General features: G+C 30.9%; 1 protein-coding gene and 1 long non-coding RNA gene across 2 annotated transcripts; one reads left to right on the top strand and one right to left on the bottom strand.

Annotated features, from left to right (window-relative positions):
• Nucleotides 1-392: 392 nt before the first annotated feature.
• On the bottom strand, nt 393-836 carry LOC111307104 (Bifunctional inhibitor/lipid-transfer protein/seed storage 2S albumin superfamily protein). The gene has a single exon (XM_022905140.2). It carries the CDS (start codon nt 834-836, stop codon nt 393-395), a length of 444 nt encoding a protein of 147 aa, XP_022760875.2.
• A 10,672-nt stretch (nt 837-11,508) lies between these two features.
• LOC149512629 (uncharacterized) lies at nt 11,509-12,667 on the top strand. The gene is made up of 2 exons (XR_016332055.1): nt 11,509-11,903; nt 12,000-12,667. It is a non-coding gene; the product is annotated as an uncharacterized LOC149512629 (long non-coding RNA).
• Nucleotides 12,668-19,018: the final 6,351 nt, after the last annotated feature.

Here is a 19,018-nt window from a genome sequence, read left to right as displayed (position 1 = left end):
CAGTTTAATGCTAATGCTATAGGCTTCATAGGCTTCTGATATCTGCCTATTATCAGATTCGTAAGACTGGTAATAACCTTTGTCATATGACTAATCTTTTAAACAAAATCTGTAACATTAGATCATCTATGAGGGGTCTTTACACACGTAATTTGGGCTTATATTTGGTCAATATAATCATTTTGGAAGAAAAAAGAAGAGAGTTTTGGGGTTGCTTACCAGAATTGGAAGGTTTCGATCTCCCTGAATCTGTGGTGCTGTGCAAAGGCGGCAGAGCTGGTACACCTGATGCATAATCATAATTAAGAATTTCGTAACTATTTTTGGTTGTCAAAAGATTATAGGCCTGAAACCGGATGAATTCCTGATCAAGAATTTATTCATTTTGATAATCAGGAGTCAAGATTACTATTTTTCCACTCAAGAAAACAATGAATAAAGCGATTGGATAGAAAGAAAAGAAAAGAAAGATGAAAACCTGAAGAGCAGAGCGAGTCCAGAGAGGTATTGCCGTTGTTGGCCATACAAAACGAAGACAGTGAAGCGACCCTGGTTTTGTTCAGTGGGAACCCAAAGATCAATGGCTGCCGGAGAATGTAACAGAAACAGAAACCATCGCCGGATTCGAAAGCAGAGGAGAAGGCTTCGCAGCATTGTGGAGCAACAGAGTTAGTGGCGTTGTTTGGTGGGGTTGACACAAATGGCAGGCAGGGCGTGAACGCCACCAGCTCCGCCACGCAGCCCAACTTCTGAGGTGGTGATGGAGGAAGTGAATGTGCCTTCAGAGCAAGGAGGAGCAAGTGGAGGAAAGCTATGAAGATGTTCGTAATAGCCATGGCTGAGAGAGAGAGAGAGAGAGAGAGAGAGAGAGAGGTTGGGTAAGGTTGTTAAATCTCTGTTGTGGTGAGGGTGTTTAGGTAAATTGGGAAGGAATGCGGCGGGAATGGCGCTTAGCCAACATTTTAGTTAATTATATAGAAACATTTTGTAATCTATGATTCAATGGAACAATCTAGTTTCGAGTATTGCTGATTAATCTAAAAAGCAGCTTGTATTGAAAAGGGAAAACAAATTTGTTTCTTGGTAATAATCTTATTAAGGTTTAATTATGTCATCATTTACATCATCATAATCAGAATTTATCATGTATTTTTTATCAAACATGGTTTTTTATGGCAAATAAGCTTGATTTAATTCTGTAAAAATCTATATATAATATAATATAATATAATATAATATAATATGTGTGTTAAATATTGAGATTTATCGATAAGTGGTTGATTCAATCGGTTAAGTTCGTCTTTTTTATGAAAAAATTTTTGATTTGAATCATGTCGGTGATCACTTGTTGGGATCATCTCGAATGCACGACTTACAGTCACCTATATTAGACTGTCAGATACAGCACATCTTATCTTGACTTAAAAAACTTAGCAGCCTATCTACCCCTGAATTTTTCTAATAAAAAAAAAAGAAATATTGGAATTTTAACAATAAAAACACTCATTACTTATTTAATTTTTAATATATATTTATATATTAAATTATATTTTTAAAGTCTAAAAAATATCTTTAAAACAATAAACGTCATTAATTTTTTGATTAATTTAGAATTAATAATAAAATAGAATATGAAAACTTATCATATCAATTTCAATATTTACATATTTATAATTTATAACCATGTATAATAACAGTCTCCAATTGTGATTTGCCCAACACCTTTTAAATGTCATAAAACCATATTAAAAGACAACTTTGAGAAGAGAAAGATTAAAACTTCTCCAAAAGCTTCTCCATTTCGTTTCTTCTCATGCTTTCTTTTCTCCTTCACGTTTTCTTTTCCTCTCATTTTCTCAATTTTTTTCATTTTCATATTTATTTGATCTTGATTTTTTAGCTCATATCAAAGCTTTAAATTATGGGGTTTTTATAGTCCTCGTTTTTTTTCCTTTTAATGGCTTGGATGTTTAAAAATGTTGATTTTTGCGTTGAATTCATTGATTATTGGGTTTTAATTATTTATACGCAGGATTATTGAAAAGGAAAAAAGGTCCCAAGAAAAACATTGAAAAGGTGTCCTTAAAATAACTTCGAAGCTTCTTCGTCAAAGCCTAACCAAAATCAATACAACCACCATTATCCAGTTGCTTCCTCACCAGAGTATGAGGACCCAATAGGAATTACCATGAAAGGCATGAAAATTGCAAGCCGTCTGCTTTACCTTGACATGCATGCGACTTCCCCGATGGAGCTGTAACTGAAATTGTTATCCTCGACATGCAAATTGGAGTTCCTATCCCTACCTTCACAGTTACCAGCGACAGAAAATAATCTCGGAATAGTTTGTCCATTCAAGTAAATTACTATTTGGTTGCCAAGAAAATTCAACAAAGTTAAACAAAATGGGAAAGTGTATTAATTAGCTTGCCTCTTTTACTTAGTTCTATTTGTATTTGGCTCATTAGAGTTTTTTACTATATTTTGGCACAGATGGTTAGTGCAATATTTAAGAAGTTTGAATCTTTTTATTTACGAGTAGGTTCTCTTTGTTGTTGAAATTTGTTAATTCATCTTCACGTTAGGCTTCCAATTGCATGCGTTGACAGAGATTCATAGAAGGACTTTTGCGGCGGATGCTGCTTCCAACCCATGACCTGTGGTATTGACTAATGTTGTATTTTCACTTGTTGCTACATTACGTCCTGTAACAAAGGTAGTGCTACCCTATAGACCTTCCATGTGAAGTACAATTATAGTTCTTTATATTAGGTCTGTACTTCATTTTTCTATGTTTCTGTGTTTTATTTTCTCATATCATAGTTCATTTCATGTATAGTTTCAACATTAATTTCAAAATGCTTTTCCTATTAGACCTTCCATAGTAGTGGAATAACGTGCTTAGTTTTAAACAGGCTAGAATAGCACTTGAACGGAAGATATTTTTGAAAAATGCAGATACAACAGTGCAGAGACAGGCTATGTTGTCAAATTTGGCTCACGAAATGACTGCAGAGTTTCGTGGTCTTTGCGCCGAGGAAGTTAGTAAATAATATTAATCACTCATTTGGATTTAGTTGTTTATTCTTATTGCTTACATTTGGATGTGTTATGTTTAATAATTATTCCATCCAAGATTGAAATATTAATATTTGGTTCTCAAGATTACGAAAAGTTTTTTATTACTCATGATTTTTGTTTTAACAGGAATATAGTGAAGTTTAGTTGGCATTAGCCCAATGATAGCTATAGATATCTTATTTAGTTCGAGGTTCAAACAAATTGGACTCATATCTAATCCAAGCCAATTGTCCAATTTATTACATTTCTCTTTTATGTCTTGTTTATCTTATTTATTTATTTATTTATTTTTATGTTTTAGTCTTTTATTTATTTGATTTTAAATTTTTATTATAAATCATATTAATGAAATTTGTGGAATAATTTGAGCACTAATCAAAGATGTTCTCGACAATTAAAACTTAAACATGATTTCTCCAAATATTAAAGGAATGTTAAAAAATAATCAAATTAGATAATTAAAGTCAGATTTAATTTAAAAAATTTTGAGAGATTTTAAAAATAAAAGAAAATCAAGATAATTTCATAAATTAATTAAACCGAATTTAAAAAAAATTAAAAAAAAAAACAATTCAGAGCATAATCAAATCTATAATTTTTTTCATTGAATACAAATCCCTAAAATTCTTTGCAGAAGATTCTATATAAATAACAATCAACTACACACACGAAAAAAATGGGGGGGACCCACCAAAAATGGATGAGTAATAATTTATACTTAAGCTCTTTGGTTGGAATTGGTGGCAAAGCTCTTTAGTTGGATTTAGTGACTATCTGCCATTACAGATCAAAGAATACTTTCACCTAGACGTGTCTCCATCCATTAAGGTAATTTACACATTTTGTTTTTTTATATATTTATTCATTTATTTCACTTTTTTTTTATGTATGTTTAAAATAAAATTTAAAGATTGTAGTTTTAAATTATGAATTTTTTATTTCATAGGTTTAGAAATTTTAAATTATAAATTATACCAAATTATTTGAAAATTTCATAATGAATTTTTTGAAAAAAATAATAATAAAATTTTCAATTCTACCAAACTATTGGAGGATTTAAATATTAAATTAGATCTTACTAAATTATTAGAAGGTTTAATGAATTTTCTTACAATAAATTTCATACATAATTTTACTATAAAATCTTATCAAACTATTAGAATATCTGCATTAAAATCAATTTTACCAAACTATTAGAAAGTTTTATTGATGATTTCTTTAAATAAAATTTAAATAAATCTGATGATGGAGCCTCTTTAAAGTGAAACACTAGTCTCTATGAATACTGTTATGGTAAAAAAATTATCTTAAATTATTACTAAACTAATAGAGTAATTTTAGGATTAATTTCGATAATTAAATTATTTGACAAATTATAAATATGTTTTTAAGCTTAGATAACTTAAAATCAAATTGAAACCATTCTTTGGATGGATGTTGTGAAGGCATTATAACTTTTCTCATAGGTAATTGTACTCCAAAACTTAAATCTGATTTCGTAAACTATAATATGCTATTTAAAGATAATTAAGTGAAGCTTGTGACTTCTATTTAATAGGATAAATTCAATTAGATAACCAAACGAATCTAAACAAAAAATATTGATAACGATTCCTTTAATCTATATCTAGCGATAGATCAACAATCTATATTTTATGATAACTATTGCAATTCTGCTTAGAAATACCTTAGATGGTCCAAATTTTTTGTTTGAACAGTGAGGCTCTCTCATTTCATCATTGTTTACTTCTTGATAAATTTGCTTATTTTTAACCTCTCAGTTGGATTTCGGACTTCGTAGTTTAAAAAAAAAAATAAAATCTTTTTTACAAGTATAGAGGTATCACTATCTCCCTCTATCAAAGTGTGGTATATTTGTTTTCTATTGCCAATTTTTGAAAACAAATCAAAATGCAATTTCAAGTCCTTTACAAAGTGGAGTAGGAGATATGTGAAGTAGTATGGGGCTAATGATGTAAGGCAACCAAAGAAGGCATTTAAGATGCAAACTGCTATTAAGGAACCTTTTTTTCCCAGTTTTGATTCTGATGGATGACCAAATACTCCTGTACCCAAAAATGTATGTCGAAAAATTGAATTATAGTCATGAATTCAATCATCTGATATCTCTTACAATAAAGTAATAAGTTCTTTTATTCAATGTTATTTAATGTTGAGTATATTTTTACATTAATCCATGGTACAATAATTATAACTTGAAACATTCAAGAAAGAGAGCTGGCTTATAAGTGCTGGATCACTCATTAACTTAAAAGAGTAGATGATGTATAGGAACAATAGAAAAATATGTAAAAGGTGCTTAAAAAGAACAATAGAAAACCAGCATAAAGAGATTCGAAAGTGACTATGATGATAATGATTGGATTGGTGGAGCAATGTAACAATTGTTCTTCTACTATGGATCCTGATATGGCCTATTTCTTCAATATATCAACTAATTATATGAGGCATACATAGATATGTGTTGGTTAGCAGAGTAATGTGATTTTATATTATGGTTGAAACATAAGCAAGAATTAGACATGTAGGATAATTAGAAATGTCCTTATATTACTTGCTTTTTTTGTTGCTCTTCCCCATTTATCAATGATTTTTTTAATAATTAACTAAGTCAAAGGATTCATCTATGTTATTTTCTGGATCAAAGTCTACGTGTTATCTACTAGGTGGTCACTGCTTTGATCCGACTCCTGCTACAGCTGATTTATCTGAGTCTATATGGCATTTTTTCATAGTTGAGGAATTATCTATCCTTGGTTGGACTACACTTTCAGAAGACTTAGCTTGGTTGTATTGCCGCTTGTCAGTGGACAGGTCTGTTGGAATAATATATTGGTAGTTATAACCAGTAATTTGATTGGTTAGTTTGCTATTGGCCAGACTAGCATCCTATTTATTTTCATACAAAAGTCAAAAGATGTTTTTGAGTTGATAGTAATCTCATGATCTATCTTTAATCCTGCTATTCAATTGCTCTTTATAGATCGATAAAACCACATTACTTGGTGAAATAATTAGACAAGTGAAAGAGTTGAAGAAGAATGCAATTGAAGCCAGTAAACTTTTGCTTCTCAGGAGGTAAACAGTTGTTGGATATGGAAGAACCTTCCTCCTTGCAGTAGAAAACAAATGGATGATTGAAATATTGTAGTGGGGAAGAAAAAGAGGAGAGCTAAAAAAAACTGTCTCCTAGAGAAAAACTTTTTTAAGTTTTTGTTCTAATCATTTCTATAGTTACAAACATTTTCTGTTATGTTGATCTCAATATCATATGATTCTTTTACAATTATGGTATCGAATAAATATTACTAATGAAGCTATTCTTGCTGATAGGTGCTTGGCCATGTAGAGTTTGGCTGCCAAATTTGTAAGGAAGTGATGACTTCACGACTTACAACCCTTTGTGCCCACCATTTTTACAAAGCATGTTTAGAGGGTGCTTTAGCTAGTTAAAGTTTCACCAAACAGAGGACATGTGAGGGCAGAATAACCGTACGAGCACAAAAGAACATAATGAAATACCTTTCCTGTTATCAAAATAGTTAGTTCAATCGGTTAAGGTTCGTCTTTCTCAACGAAAAAGTCTTAAATTCGAATTCTTTCGGTAACCACTTGTTAGAGTCATTTAAAATATACGACTTGCAGCCACTTATCTTAGGTTATCAGATACGACATATTTTATCTTGATCTGAAGAACTGAATAACCTATCTACCATGAATTTTTTTACAAACAAAAAAAATAGAAATACCTATCCTATTCAAATGATCTAGCTGAATTTCTTCATAATCCTTAGGCATTAGAGGCTGTGTCACATGTAATCTTGATATAAGAGAGCACAGTACATCATCTCGAATGTACGATTTATAATTACTTACTTTAAGTTGTCAGATATGATATATCTTATTTGAGAGACTAAACAATCTATCTACCTCTGAATTTTTTTGCAACCAAAAAAAAAAAAAGAAATACCTTTCCTATTCAAATGATCTAGCTGAATTTCTTCATAATCCTTAGGTATTAGAGGCTGTGTCACACGTAGTCTCGATATATTAGAGAGCACAGCACATGTAACATGTGAATTTCATCTATGCTGAAGTGTTCTAAAGGAAACCCCTTTTTCAAGATACTTTTTTATTTTAATAATATATAATATTTATTTAAGAAGTCAGGTTTATGGATCTAATAAAACTGAGTACTACAAAACAAACATATTGAATGATGCTAGCTTTGTTCTTTTATGCCAATACTAAATTGTAGCCATAAATGTCTCCTGATGACATCTGTTCTCATGGCAAGTTAACAGGGAACTAATGACAGTGATAGAGTAACCACAACACCTTCAAACAAGTTTCAATCTTAGTAAAAATCTGGTAATCTAGAAATTACATTTTGTTACTTGATAAATAATATTTATTATCATTACAAGTCTGCATTGTAAACGAATGAATGTTTTACCAATTTTTTTTCTTAAATTCTTTTGTTAAGTTCACTTTTCTTAGTAAGTTCCTGAATATATATTTGAATTATATTTATCAATTTACAATGCATCATTCACTTTCCCAAGAATCACTAAAATGTTTAAATTATCTAATTATTTTGTTTTTTTATGTAATTTTTTAGATTAATTTCTTTATAACTTTTTGTATTTATTTTATTGAATTAAAAAATTATTAATTAATTTGTGTTAAATTTTGTAATTGTGATGATCTGATATATATTACTTATTTTATCACTAATTAACTTGAAATCTAATTATCTTTGATGGTTTCTTATTTTTTTTATTATTGTGTATCCACTCAAAAAAATTATAAGTATTTATATTTTATTGATATAAAAATTTTTTCCCTTTTTTTTCAACAATTTTAATATCAAACTTATGGAATAATTTAAAATTTTAACTATAATTTGATACAATTATCTTTTATTTCAATAATTAACAATTTGATTAACATGACTAAAATAAATTAGCTATATCACGTTGGTTTTCCCTCTAATACTATTAATTTTACTCATTTTGACGATCTGCCACGTCGCCACTTTTTTTTCCTTTCTTATTTTTCTCTAAGTTCTTTCTTACGTAAACGCACCGTTTATGTGCAATACAAAAACCACAAATTTTTTTGTTTCATTTTTTATCTTTTAATGAAAATCCCCCAATCTCTGACTATCCTCTCAAAAGAAAATCCAACCGCCCCTCTTCCTCCTCTCCTCTACGACTCGTCGACATGGATTTTCATTAAAAGACCTTTCAGCTCCGCTTGATTCCTTATTTACATCTATCGGCTTCGATTTTTCAAAATTTGATGCAAGTCTTACATATGTTGTTACAGTAGCTCGTTGGCTATGCTTGTGTATACAGCCATTAGTGGCAATGCTGTCATTTCATTCATAATTCTGTTATAGGGAGTTAGTTTAAAAAGGCAGTTGACAATCATTTGGGAAATTAAGAAAATAAAAAGCAGAATTCTGGAGATTTCTCTCTCATTCTCTCAAGACTTCTTCTTCCCTTTTCTTGGTTCTTTTCTTTCTTGAATCAATTCTGTTCTTGTTCTTCATTCAATTACTTTAGTTTATTGATTGAATCCAGAGGATTATAACAAAAGTATCAGAGCTACGTTCTTGGCAACCATGGCAGACAGTGTGACTTCCAGATTACAAAAAGATGTTTTGCAGCTGCAAGTTAAGATTCAACAGACTGATAAAAAAAAAAGGGATGAGAAGATTGATGTGTCCAGAAAAAAGCTTAAAGAGGAGCTTAAGAACTTTCTTGATCTGTTGGCTGCACGAGAGGAGAATCCGAGGACAGAAATGGAAGGGATCTCATGTTGGTGCATGGAGAGATAACATCGAAAAAGGTGACACAAGTAAGAATGCCTACTTTTGAAAATTTTTGACATTTTAAAATGGAATGCCCTGAGTTTAATGGGGATGACTTTAAAGGGTGGGTTATGAAATTAGAGCAATATTTTATGGTTGAAAGAGTGCCTAGCTCTAAGGTAAGAGTTGCAATGCTTAGTTTAGAAAGGAAGGCACTAAAGTGACATCAACATTATTGTAGGAGGCAAGGGGGTTTTGACAGACTGGAGTGGAATTCATATATAGCTGAGATGCAAGATAGATTTGTGTGTGGGGAATATGAAGATCCCATGGTAGACCTAGTTAATTTAAGACAATTTGGCAGTGTCGAGCAATACCATGATGATTTCATGGGGATCCTTAACCTACTGTAGTTGAGTGATGATCATTCTGTTAGCATATTCATCAGTAACTCGAAGCCTGATATCTCACAAACCTTTAGACTCTTCAAGCCAAAAACACTTGACTAAACATTGCACCTTGCCAACCAGATTGAAGGTATACTCTATCCTGCCTTCAAGAAAACCATTTCACCCACCAATTTCCCATGACCAATATCAATTCCCAAGTAGCCACAACAAACTTGAGGAACCCGCAGTTGCCACCCTTATTGCCTAACCCTAAAATACCGTTTAGACCAAACCTCTTGAATCTGCACAATCCTAAACAACCAACACCCTTTCCAAAATCAAACACTAGTATAAACCAAAACAACAACCAAAGGAATGGTCCTAGAAGGCTTACTCAAGCTGAAATGGAGGAAAAAAGGGAGAAGGGACTATTTTATTGGTGTGGGGCTAAGTATTTTCTAGACCACAAATGCATGAAGTCACAATTGTACTAGTTGATAACAGAAGGGTGTGAAGAGAAGGAAGACGAATCTGACTGCATTGATAGCACAGAAGTGTTAAAAGTTGGATAATGCTGGTGACACTCATGCAAGTATCTCTTTACATACTATGATGGAAACAACTGGGTATTAAACTATGAGAGTTAATGCAATGGTTATCTTGATTGACTCAAGAAGTACACACAATTTTGTGGACTCCAATCTTGCCAAGAAGTACACACAATTTTGGGGTTACAGTGGCTAATGATCAAAGTATAAGTACTTCGGGTATTTGTAGAAATGTGAACTGGTCAGTGCAAGGGCTTGATTTTCTCACAGATTTCATGGTACTACCATTGAAAGGGTGTGATGTAGTCTTGGGAATTCAATGGCTAGTGACACTAGGTCCAATCTTATGGGATTTTACAGCCCTTGCCATGCAGTTTTAGTATTGTCAGAATTGGAAAAACAGTTGAGGGCATTCGACCTGGAGCAATACAGTTGCTAGATGACAAGCAAGCATTGAAGGCCCTATAAAATTTAATGACTGCTTCTGTCCGGTAGCCTTACACCTTGATGATGATTGAGGGAGCCCAATTGTTAATAAAGAAAAACGTGGAAGGACAGGGGTTAGAACCTACTGAAAGACTAGAGTTACATAAGCTATTGAATAAATATAAAGAATTGTTTGCAAATTCTAAAGGATTACCTCCGAGTAGACCCTGGGATCACACGATTCCGTTGGTGGATGAAAAGCAAACAGTTAGGATCAAACCTTATAGATACCCAGCTATATAAAAAGACAAAATAGAGAGGATGATCAAAGAAATGTTAGAGGCTGGCATTATAAGAAACAGCAACAGTTCTTTTGCTTCTCCTTTTGTAATAGTAAAAAAGAATGATGGTTCCCGGAGGCTGTGTGTGGATTATAGGCAGCTCAATCATTTGACCATTAAAGACAAATTTCCCATCCCTATCGTTGAAGAATTGTTAGATGAGCTTACTGGTGTTGAGTTCTTTACTAAGCTAGATCTGAGGTCAGGGTACCACTAAATCAAGATGCATGAAGATGACACACACAAGACTGCATTCTGAACTCATGATGGTTATTGCGAGTTCCTGGTAATGCCCAAATTTTACTTGGAAAGGGCTCATGTCAGGATGAAGAATATGGCCAATCGAAGAAGAAGTGATAGAGTGTTTGAGGTAGGACACTGGGTATATGTGAAGCTTCAACCCTATAGACAGCAATCTGTTGTCAATAGAAGCTGTCTCAAGTTAGCAGCGAAATATTTTGAACCTTATCAGATTTTGGAAAAAGTTGGGAAGGTGGCATACAGACTAGAATTGCCTCCAGGTTCCAAGATACATCCTACATTCCATGTCCACAACTTAAAGGACATGTTGGCAAGCACCCTATGCAACAGCAGCTAGGGGAAGATAGAACCATTGCAAAGGAACTCTTACAAGTCATAAATAGGAGGTTGGTAAAAGAAAAAAAAAGGGAAATAAAGCTGTTACGAAGGTAGTGGTGCACTGGACAAATTCCTTCCCTTAAGATGCAACGTGGGAGGTTCTTTATGAGTTGCAGAACAAATATCCAGATTTTCATCATTGAGAACAAAGATTTTTGTACCAGGGGAGCATTGATGCAAGTCTTACATATGTTGTTACAGCAGTTTGTTGGTTATACTTGTATATGCAGCCATTAGTGGTAATTCTGTCATTTCATTCATAAGGAGTTAATTTAAAACGGTAGTTGACAATCATTTGGGAAATTAAGAAAATAAGAACAAAATTCTACAGACTTATTCTCTTTCATTCTCTCAAGACTTCTCTTTTCTTGGTTCTTTTCTTTCTTGAATCAATTCTGTTCTTGTTCTTCATTCAATTACTTTAGTTAATTGATTGAATACAGAGGATTGTAACAAAATCAAGCCCAAAAAGTCTAAATCCAAACCTAAAACCTACGGTTTCAAACCTGAAAAACTTCGTTTCTTTCGCTTCAAACCGCCTGAAATTTGAGTATGTTACTTCCCTCCAGTCGCTCTTCGTTTCCACCGCTTCAGATTTCTCAACAACTTCAGGATCTGTTAATAGATTTGGGATGCTAGGGTCGGTTTTTACATATTTCCTTTTCATCTTTCATTTCTCATTTTTGCATTTAATGTTTAAAACCTTCAGTTTTTTTTATGTTTTTATTTTTTTCAGGTATTGGAGTGAGGTGAAAGCAGAAAACAATGGAACCTTTGGGATTTCGAAGGTAGAGATTTTCATCCTCAAATTCTTTGCTATTACCTCTTTAATTGCCTCGATAAATAGTTACTTTTACTTTAAAAGTCTAACAGAAAAAAGTATGAGTTAATTGAGTCAAAATGGTTATAATATGTTTAGATTCGTTTAACTTTGTAACTCTATTTTCTAAGTACAAACAAAAAGAAAAAAAAAGTTAGAATCTGATGAATGGAGTAAAAGGGACAAAGCATAGAGTTATTGAGAGTTATGTGGATTGGGTTTTAATAAAAGGGAAGAATCTTCAAGGAATGCTAGAGACTAAGGGAGACAGAGATTAGAGAGAGTTAAGAGAGAAGTAAAGAAAAAAAATGCAGGAATCAAAAAAGAAGAATGGTGGATGAGGTTGGAATGAAGATTCTAATAAGAAGGTGCATCACACAATGATGTGGATTCAACGGGTCTTTTTTTTTTTTTTTCGTCTATTTTATTTGTTTATTTATTCTTTATTTTTGGGTTCTATTTATTTGATGGGTTGTTTTATATTGGGGGTTGCAGAAGGTGATATCTTTTGTGAATTAATTAGTTTAAATAGAACTGAAAAGCGAGCTTTTTTTTTTTTAATTTAGTGTTTTTTGTTTTTCTTTCTTGAACAGTGTTTGCTATTTTGAATGATGAATGGAACTGAAGGGTTTTTTTTTTTTTTTTTAAATCTTGGAGTGTAGCTGTGTTATCATTGCCTCTAAATTCGAGGATAAAACCATAAGGCAGTGCTTGAAAGAGGTTGGTGAAACCATGATGATGATATTACTTTCAAAAAGTTTACAGATGATCAAAATTTTTGGTCCATTTGATCATTTAGTCTTTTTTGACCTTTTGTTAGTAATGGTTTAATCTAATGTAATGTCTTTGTTAGAATAAATACACAGATAATACACTTACTTTAATTCTGATTTTAAAAAAGGAGGATGGTCACTAGAGAAAAATTTGCTTTTATGTGTTTTATATCCTTTTTATTCCTATAAGGTTCTTTTTCGGAATTGGCCATCACATTTGGTGCATATTCATATTTTTGGTTATGTTTTGGCGCAAAAAGACCTTTTTTGAACTGATGCTTTATATGTCTGTGTGTGATTTGATTGCATTTTATGTCCCTTTAATATCTATGAACTTTATTGGGAGATGAGGATAGGTTGAAGCATGCACCTAAGTAATATAAACCCTTTCTTCCCTTTTATATTAGAACCAGCCTTTGATTGTTTATAAATGCATTGTGCCCTGATCGGTTGTCATTGTTTTCCCTTTTTTTTTCATCCATGGTTGTGTCGTGGCTTTCTGTTTTATGAGGATTCGGTTCATCTATGACTGCTTCTTCCTGTGTTTGGGACTTGGATATGTGGCAAGTGTAAGAAGTGATGTGCTAAAGTGCAAGAAACTATGCAAGCCAACTATTTGCAAAACTCAGTAAACTGTTTACCGGACTGAAAAATACAACAATTGTTTGAGATTAACTGCCTTTTGTAAGTCTGCTATATGACCTTAAAGACTAAAATGACCCGAAAAGAACCCTGCCTATAACTTGTGACATTATTTACCTACACATGGATAATGCTTTGGGCTGCTTGGATCAGATTTCATGTTCTGGTTATTAGTTTCCTGGAATAAGATTGCTTGAATATTACCAATTATAAGTTAGCCTAATACTGGCTTAGTCAAATTGTACTTACACATCAAACTATAATCTGATTATTTTTTTTGTGTATGTGAAAATTAGCAATGAAATTCTCATTCCTGGATAAAAAGTCAAATAGTAAATATATTCTGTATTGCCTTGCTTTCTTCCTTTATAAGTCTAGGCTTCTTTTACAGCTGGAAATGTTAGAGCCCAAAACCTGCAGTCATGCTAAAACGTGCAAGTCTAAATAACCAGGCATATAAATATCCTATTTGTTCTACATGGAAAAATGAAAGAAATAATTTTGCATTTAGCTTTGCATTAACAGAATCTTCGATTTATTTAATGTTGAATGCTTATGAGTTATGTCAAGCCTCGGCAATGCAAGATCAGAACCTCCCACAGGAATGTTATAAAAATGAGTTTCCAAAAATGAGATTCGTCTCGCAGCCTAACAAAACTCAGAGAAATAATAAAATTTATCTCCAAATCAATCTAACTTCTACCTTAAAACTAAAAAAAAAAAATAGTTATCCCATTACTTGCTAATAATAAGAGTAACAATTGCCCATGCTTCATTTACCTTCTTTTTCTTTTTTTTTTTTTTATGTTGTGATTTATTAGATTATTCTATTTTATCAGTTTATTTTTTTTACTTTATTTACATACCTGGATTGTTAGGATTGTTTTGCTGTCTTCAATTTTTTTTTTTTTTGGCAAATTAGTTGTAAGCAAGTTTAAATCATCCCTAGGATAGAACTTGGATTAGGTTTCCATTTTGCCATGATTCATAATTTCTTTTTCACTTTAAGTTGATGTTTAGTGGTTTTAGAAGTTCGTGGATTTGAATTACATCTAGGATAATGAACTGTGTAGTCATGTTTTCATTCTGTAGCTCTTTTATTATTGTTTCTTAGTAAGCTAATTAACAAGAAAAAAATTTTCTATGTTTTTTTATTGAGGACTTAAAGAATTTAGGAAAGATTTAAGGTTGAACTAGATGTCAGGTGGCCTCAAAAAGAAATTTTTCTTTCTCAATTCAAAGAAAATTGTCATCATGGATGTTCATTTTGTCAGAGGTGACATTTGTGAGGGATCCCTAACCGAAACATTTGGAATGGAAATAAACAAAGTGGGCCTTAATGTCAAAGGTCCAAAACCGTTTTTATCTATTAAATCATATCGGCCTAATGGCCATGAAATGCCTTCCCTAACGTCTAAACATTGATTAGGTTATCAAAACATCATTAAGGCAATAAGTTACGATTAATTTTTATGATTATACTTGCACTTTCTCTTTTTTTGTAAAATAATATATATATATTTAAACTTTTATGGACTCATGTAATCGGTAACTATGAAATCTATTTTATTTGCTTAAAAATGATTGGTTGTTGATTGCTAGAATATTTTTTGTTGCTTATGGTAAAAGATTTATTATTAAACAAAATACTAAAAATGTTTAACTTCATCTTTTATATAAATAACAAAATTAAAAAATTCACTATTAATATATAAATATGATGACTGATTTTGTTCTTCATTTATATCAATAATTATTAAATCATGTAAAAAACATAAATTTTATTTTCTAAAAAAATTGAAATGGCAAAAATTATTCCCTCATCCATGCGCCGGTGAAACTCTAGTTTATACAAATAGAAAAGAACAATATGAAAAGTTTAACATGTATTAAAAATTTTTTAATAAATTAATTAATATATATTATTAATAAAGTGATTGATTGAATTTGGTGTAACCGAATCAAGTGACACAAATTCGGCAAATTGTCCGAAAACCTCAACTACGTCATAGTAAATATTTACAATAAAGAATTTAATTATCATTTAATATAAACTTTAATTATTTCAATTAATATTATTTGAAGCTATTCAAATACTTCTATACTTAATATAACTTTTTTTAATCTATTTTTTCATATTTTTTATTCACATAGTAAGTGTGTCAAAATTTCGTAGGTACGTGTGTGTGTCACGGACCTAAGGAAGAGTCTTGAATCTCACATCGAATATAATAGGAAGGTCACTGGGGTATATAAGGGTTTACACCACTTCCGTCTTGTGAGACGTCTTTTGTAGGACAAAACCGTGAGGCCAGGGGGGCCAGAGCGGACAATACCTCACAAGGGTGTGAACCGTGGCGAGAAGGCTGATCTGGGACACCGGAATGGTGAATGCCCGGGTCCCGGAGCCGTGCGGGTTCGGAGCTTAAGTCTCGACCCGTGACATGTGTGCTAGGTAAAATTGGATTTTGAATAACAACTACAATCATTAAATGCTTAATTTTTTTATAAAAGTTTATTTCTATATAAAAACTAAAACAGCCATTGTGATGCTTTTTTAAACAAATTAGTATAAATATAAAATAGTGTTAGTTCAAGTTTAAATAACAATCCAAAATGAGGGTGGATTAGATAGTTTTTTTTTTTTTTTTTAAATTGACTTTTAATAAATTTGAATAAAAATTTAAAACAATAAAATCTTTTATAAGAATTTGATGAGATTTATAATAAATAAATAAAATTAAAACGCATATAAACAATAATGAAAATAAAAAATAAGAATAAAAAAATCAAATACAATAATTTATAAAGATTCAGTGTTTCTTCAAATACATATATCCTCTCTCTTATTTTTCGTAGCTAAAAAACAATCCATTATATCTTAAATCTTACAAATAGTCTATTTAAGACCAAGAGTTCAACAAACAAACAAAAAATTAAGGTTTTTTATAAGTTAATTTTATCCTAAATTGTGAAATTTTTAGTGATTTTTGTTGAAATTCTAATATTTTATTCCCTAATATACTCAAATTCTTTTTTTTTTTTTTTTGGTTTACATGAAGAACTAAAAAATTCTAGCTAATTTGGATCGAAAATGCTTACAAGCTTGTACACCTTGCATGGTTTTGTATGAAGTAAGGAATCCATGCAAAGGTGATGGACTAGAATTCACCCAAGGAAGCCCACATGTGGAATCGACCACTCATGCTCTCAAAGGCCTAAAAGTGTTTGGCCATGCATGCAAAAGAAAGAGATGAATTTTAAATTAAAAAACCATGCAAATCTAATTTGAATTTGAAAGAGTTTGAAGCAAATCAAGTAAGATTAAGGGAGATACACAATCTTGGACGAATCTTCTCCCACTCTCTGTTCAAAATTCAAACGTTATGACATGGTATGGACACACAAGCAAGGGTGACTAATTGGACCAATCAAACTCAAGAACCAAACCATGTTATCAGCCACATAGATCATTTTCTATCCTAGTAAGCATTAAAGTCTCTTTAGAACTAGAAAGCTTTTGAAATTTTTAATGTATTTTCAACTAGAAACAAAATGTATAGATTCATCCCTCTAGCTTGGCTCTTCACCTATAATAGCTTAGCTTTCAAGAGGAAAAGCACACCTTTTTTCTCTTTTCTTCTCTTCTCCTTAGACACCATTAGGTTTTTCCTTAGCAAATTTTCTTTTTTTCTTAGTATAGGTTCAATTAGTGTGATAGACTAACCTTAAACTTTTGTTTTCAAGCTTTGTTTTATTTGAATTCAAGTTATTTTAAGTTTTTTTCAAGCTCTCTTTAAAGTTTTGTGCAAGTTAATTTGAAGCTTTCATTTCTAAGTTTTATTTTTTTGCCAATTTACTTTCATAAAGCTTTTACAATTTTAAGTTTTCTTGCTTTTAATCTCTTTTTAATTCTTGCAACATTTTCCTTTCTTGTTCTTTTCACATTTGGCTAACTCTAGTGCTAGCTTTGATCATCTAGTAAAGCACTCCAACTGGCCTTTAAAGCATTACTTTATTTGGTTTTTTCATTCTGCTAAATTCATACAAGCACCATTTGACCATTGGTAGATTTTGGCCTAAATCTTATAATTTCATCTACCTTATACAAGTTGTTTATGATTGTTGCTATGTTCATTTTATGATTCCATGTTTTAAACATCCTTTACAAATCTTATGTTCTTAGCATCCAGCCTCGTATTAATTTTTTAAGTTGTTCATTTTAATGCTTAAGTACATGTCTCTTCTTTATATGTGGTTATCTATTCACTTGTCATGCATTTAATACATGTTCCTCTAGTTTTCACACCTTTAAGATCACTAATTTAAGCATTTGATCATCCAATAGTATGCCATCATATTTGGCTTTATTGTTTCCTTTTGCCCATTACATTTCAAATTGCCATGTCTCATGCATTTCTAGATTAGTTTTACATTCAAAGCTTACTGCCAATTCATTTATGCCATTTATATAACTTTTTACTGCCAATTTGTTTATGCCATTTAAATAACTTAATAATTGTTGTATTCATCTTGTTACATTTTTGCAATTCTTAATCAATCATATTCACATCATCTAATATATAAGGCTTAAATTATCCATTTTGGTACTTGGTTATCTATGGACCACTTATATAATCTTTGAGGCAATGATCTCACTCATTATTATTACTTGATATGATCTGTGCACTTGTAAACATAAAAGCTGCAATCATTCCCTTAAGCTTTAACCTTTTCTTTTCTTTTTTTATAAATATATATTTATATATAAAATTATGAATTTCAAAAGTGTTAAAAATAATAAACTAAAATACTTTTAATAAAATTTTATTTTCAAAAGAACTAAAAGTGATTAACTAACATATTCCTAGTAAATTTTTTTTCTAAATTTTAATTTAAATCATTTTTATTATTAGATTTTTTATTATTATTAACTTCTATTGAACATAAAATATGATTTTCACATGAAATAAAAATATAAAAATAAAATAAAATTATCCAAAGCAAACCTCTTTAACTTTGAAATATTATTTCTTCAATAAAGGCTTTTTTAAAAGGAATTTTAAAGTTAAATTATTCCTTTTCTTTTACCATATCATGAATACTTTAATTTTAAGGTAGATTAAAATGACACTTTTCATGATCAAGAGGAATAAACTATATTATTATGGTTTAAAAAGTTATATTTAATCACTTAAGGTTTTTTTATTAATTTTAAAATGAAATCATTTATTTTTTTTCTATATATATTTTTTCACATTTTATTCTTTCTTTTAATTTTGAATCATTCCAACTTTAACAATATTATATTCAAGCAGGGAATAATTATCACAACGTGTGAATTCGAAGACATGATCGCATGATAAAAATTTTAAAAATCAAATAAGAAATTATCATCAATCTTTTTTGGTAGGTGTGATTGACTACTTAAAAAGTTTATCTTTTTAATAAAACCAAAACTGAGTTTAAGGATTATCATAAAAAAGACAATGTTGGTCTTCGAAAACAAAGTTAAGTTCA

Source organism: Durio zibethinus, chromosome 22 (genome assembly GCF_047325235.1).
Source record: "Durio zibethinus cultivar Kanyao isolate XHJ-2024 chromosome 22, ASM4732523v1, whole genome shotgun sequence".
In the NCBI taxonomy this organism is placed as follows: Eukaryota; Viridiplantae; Streptophyta; class Magnoliopsida; order Malvales; family Malvaceae; genus Durio; species Durio zibethinus.
The sequence above is the reverse complement of the archived record's forward strand: the minus strand, read 5'-3'. Positions and strand labels throughout refer to the sequence as shown.

Excerpts from the sequence above, each read along its gene's own strand:
- LOC111307104 (XM_022905140.2), bottom strand. The coding sequence starts at position 836 with ATGGCTATTACGAACATCTTCATAGCTTTCCTCCACTTGCTCCTCCTT.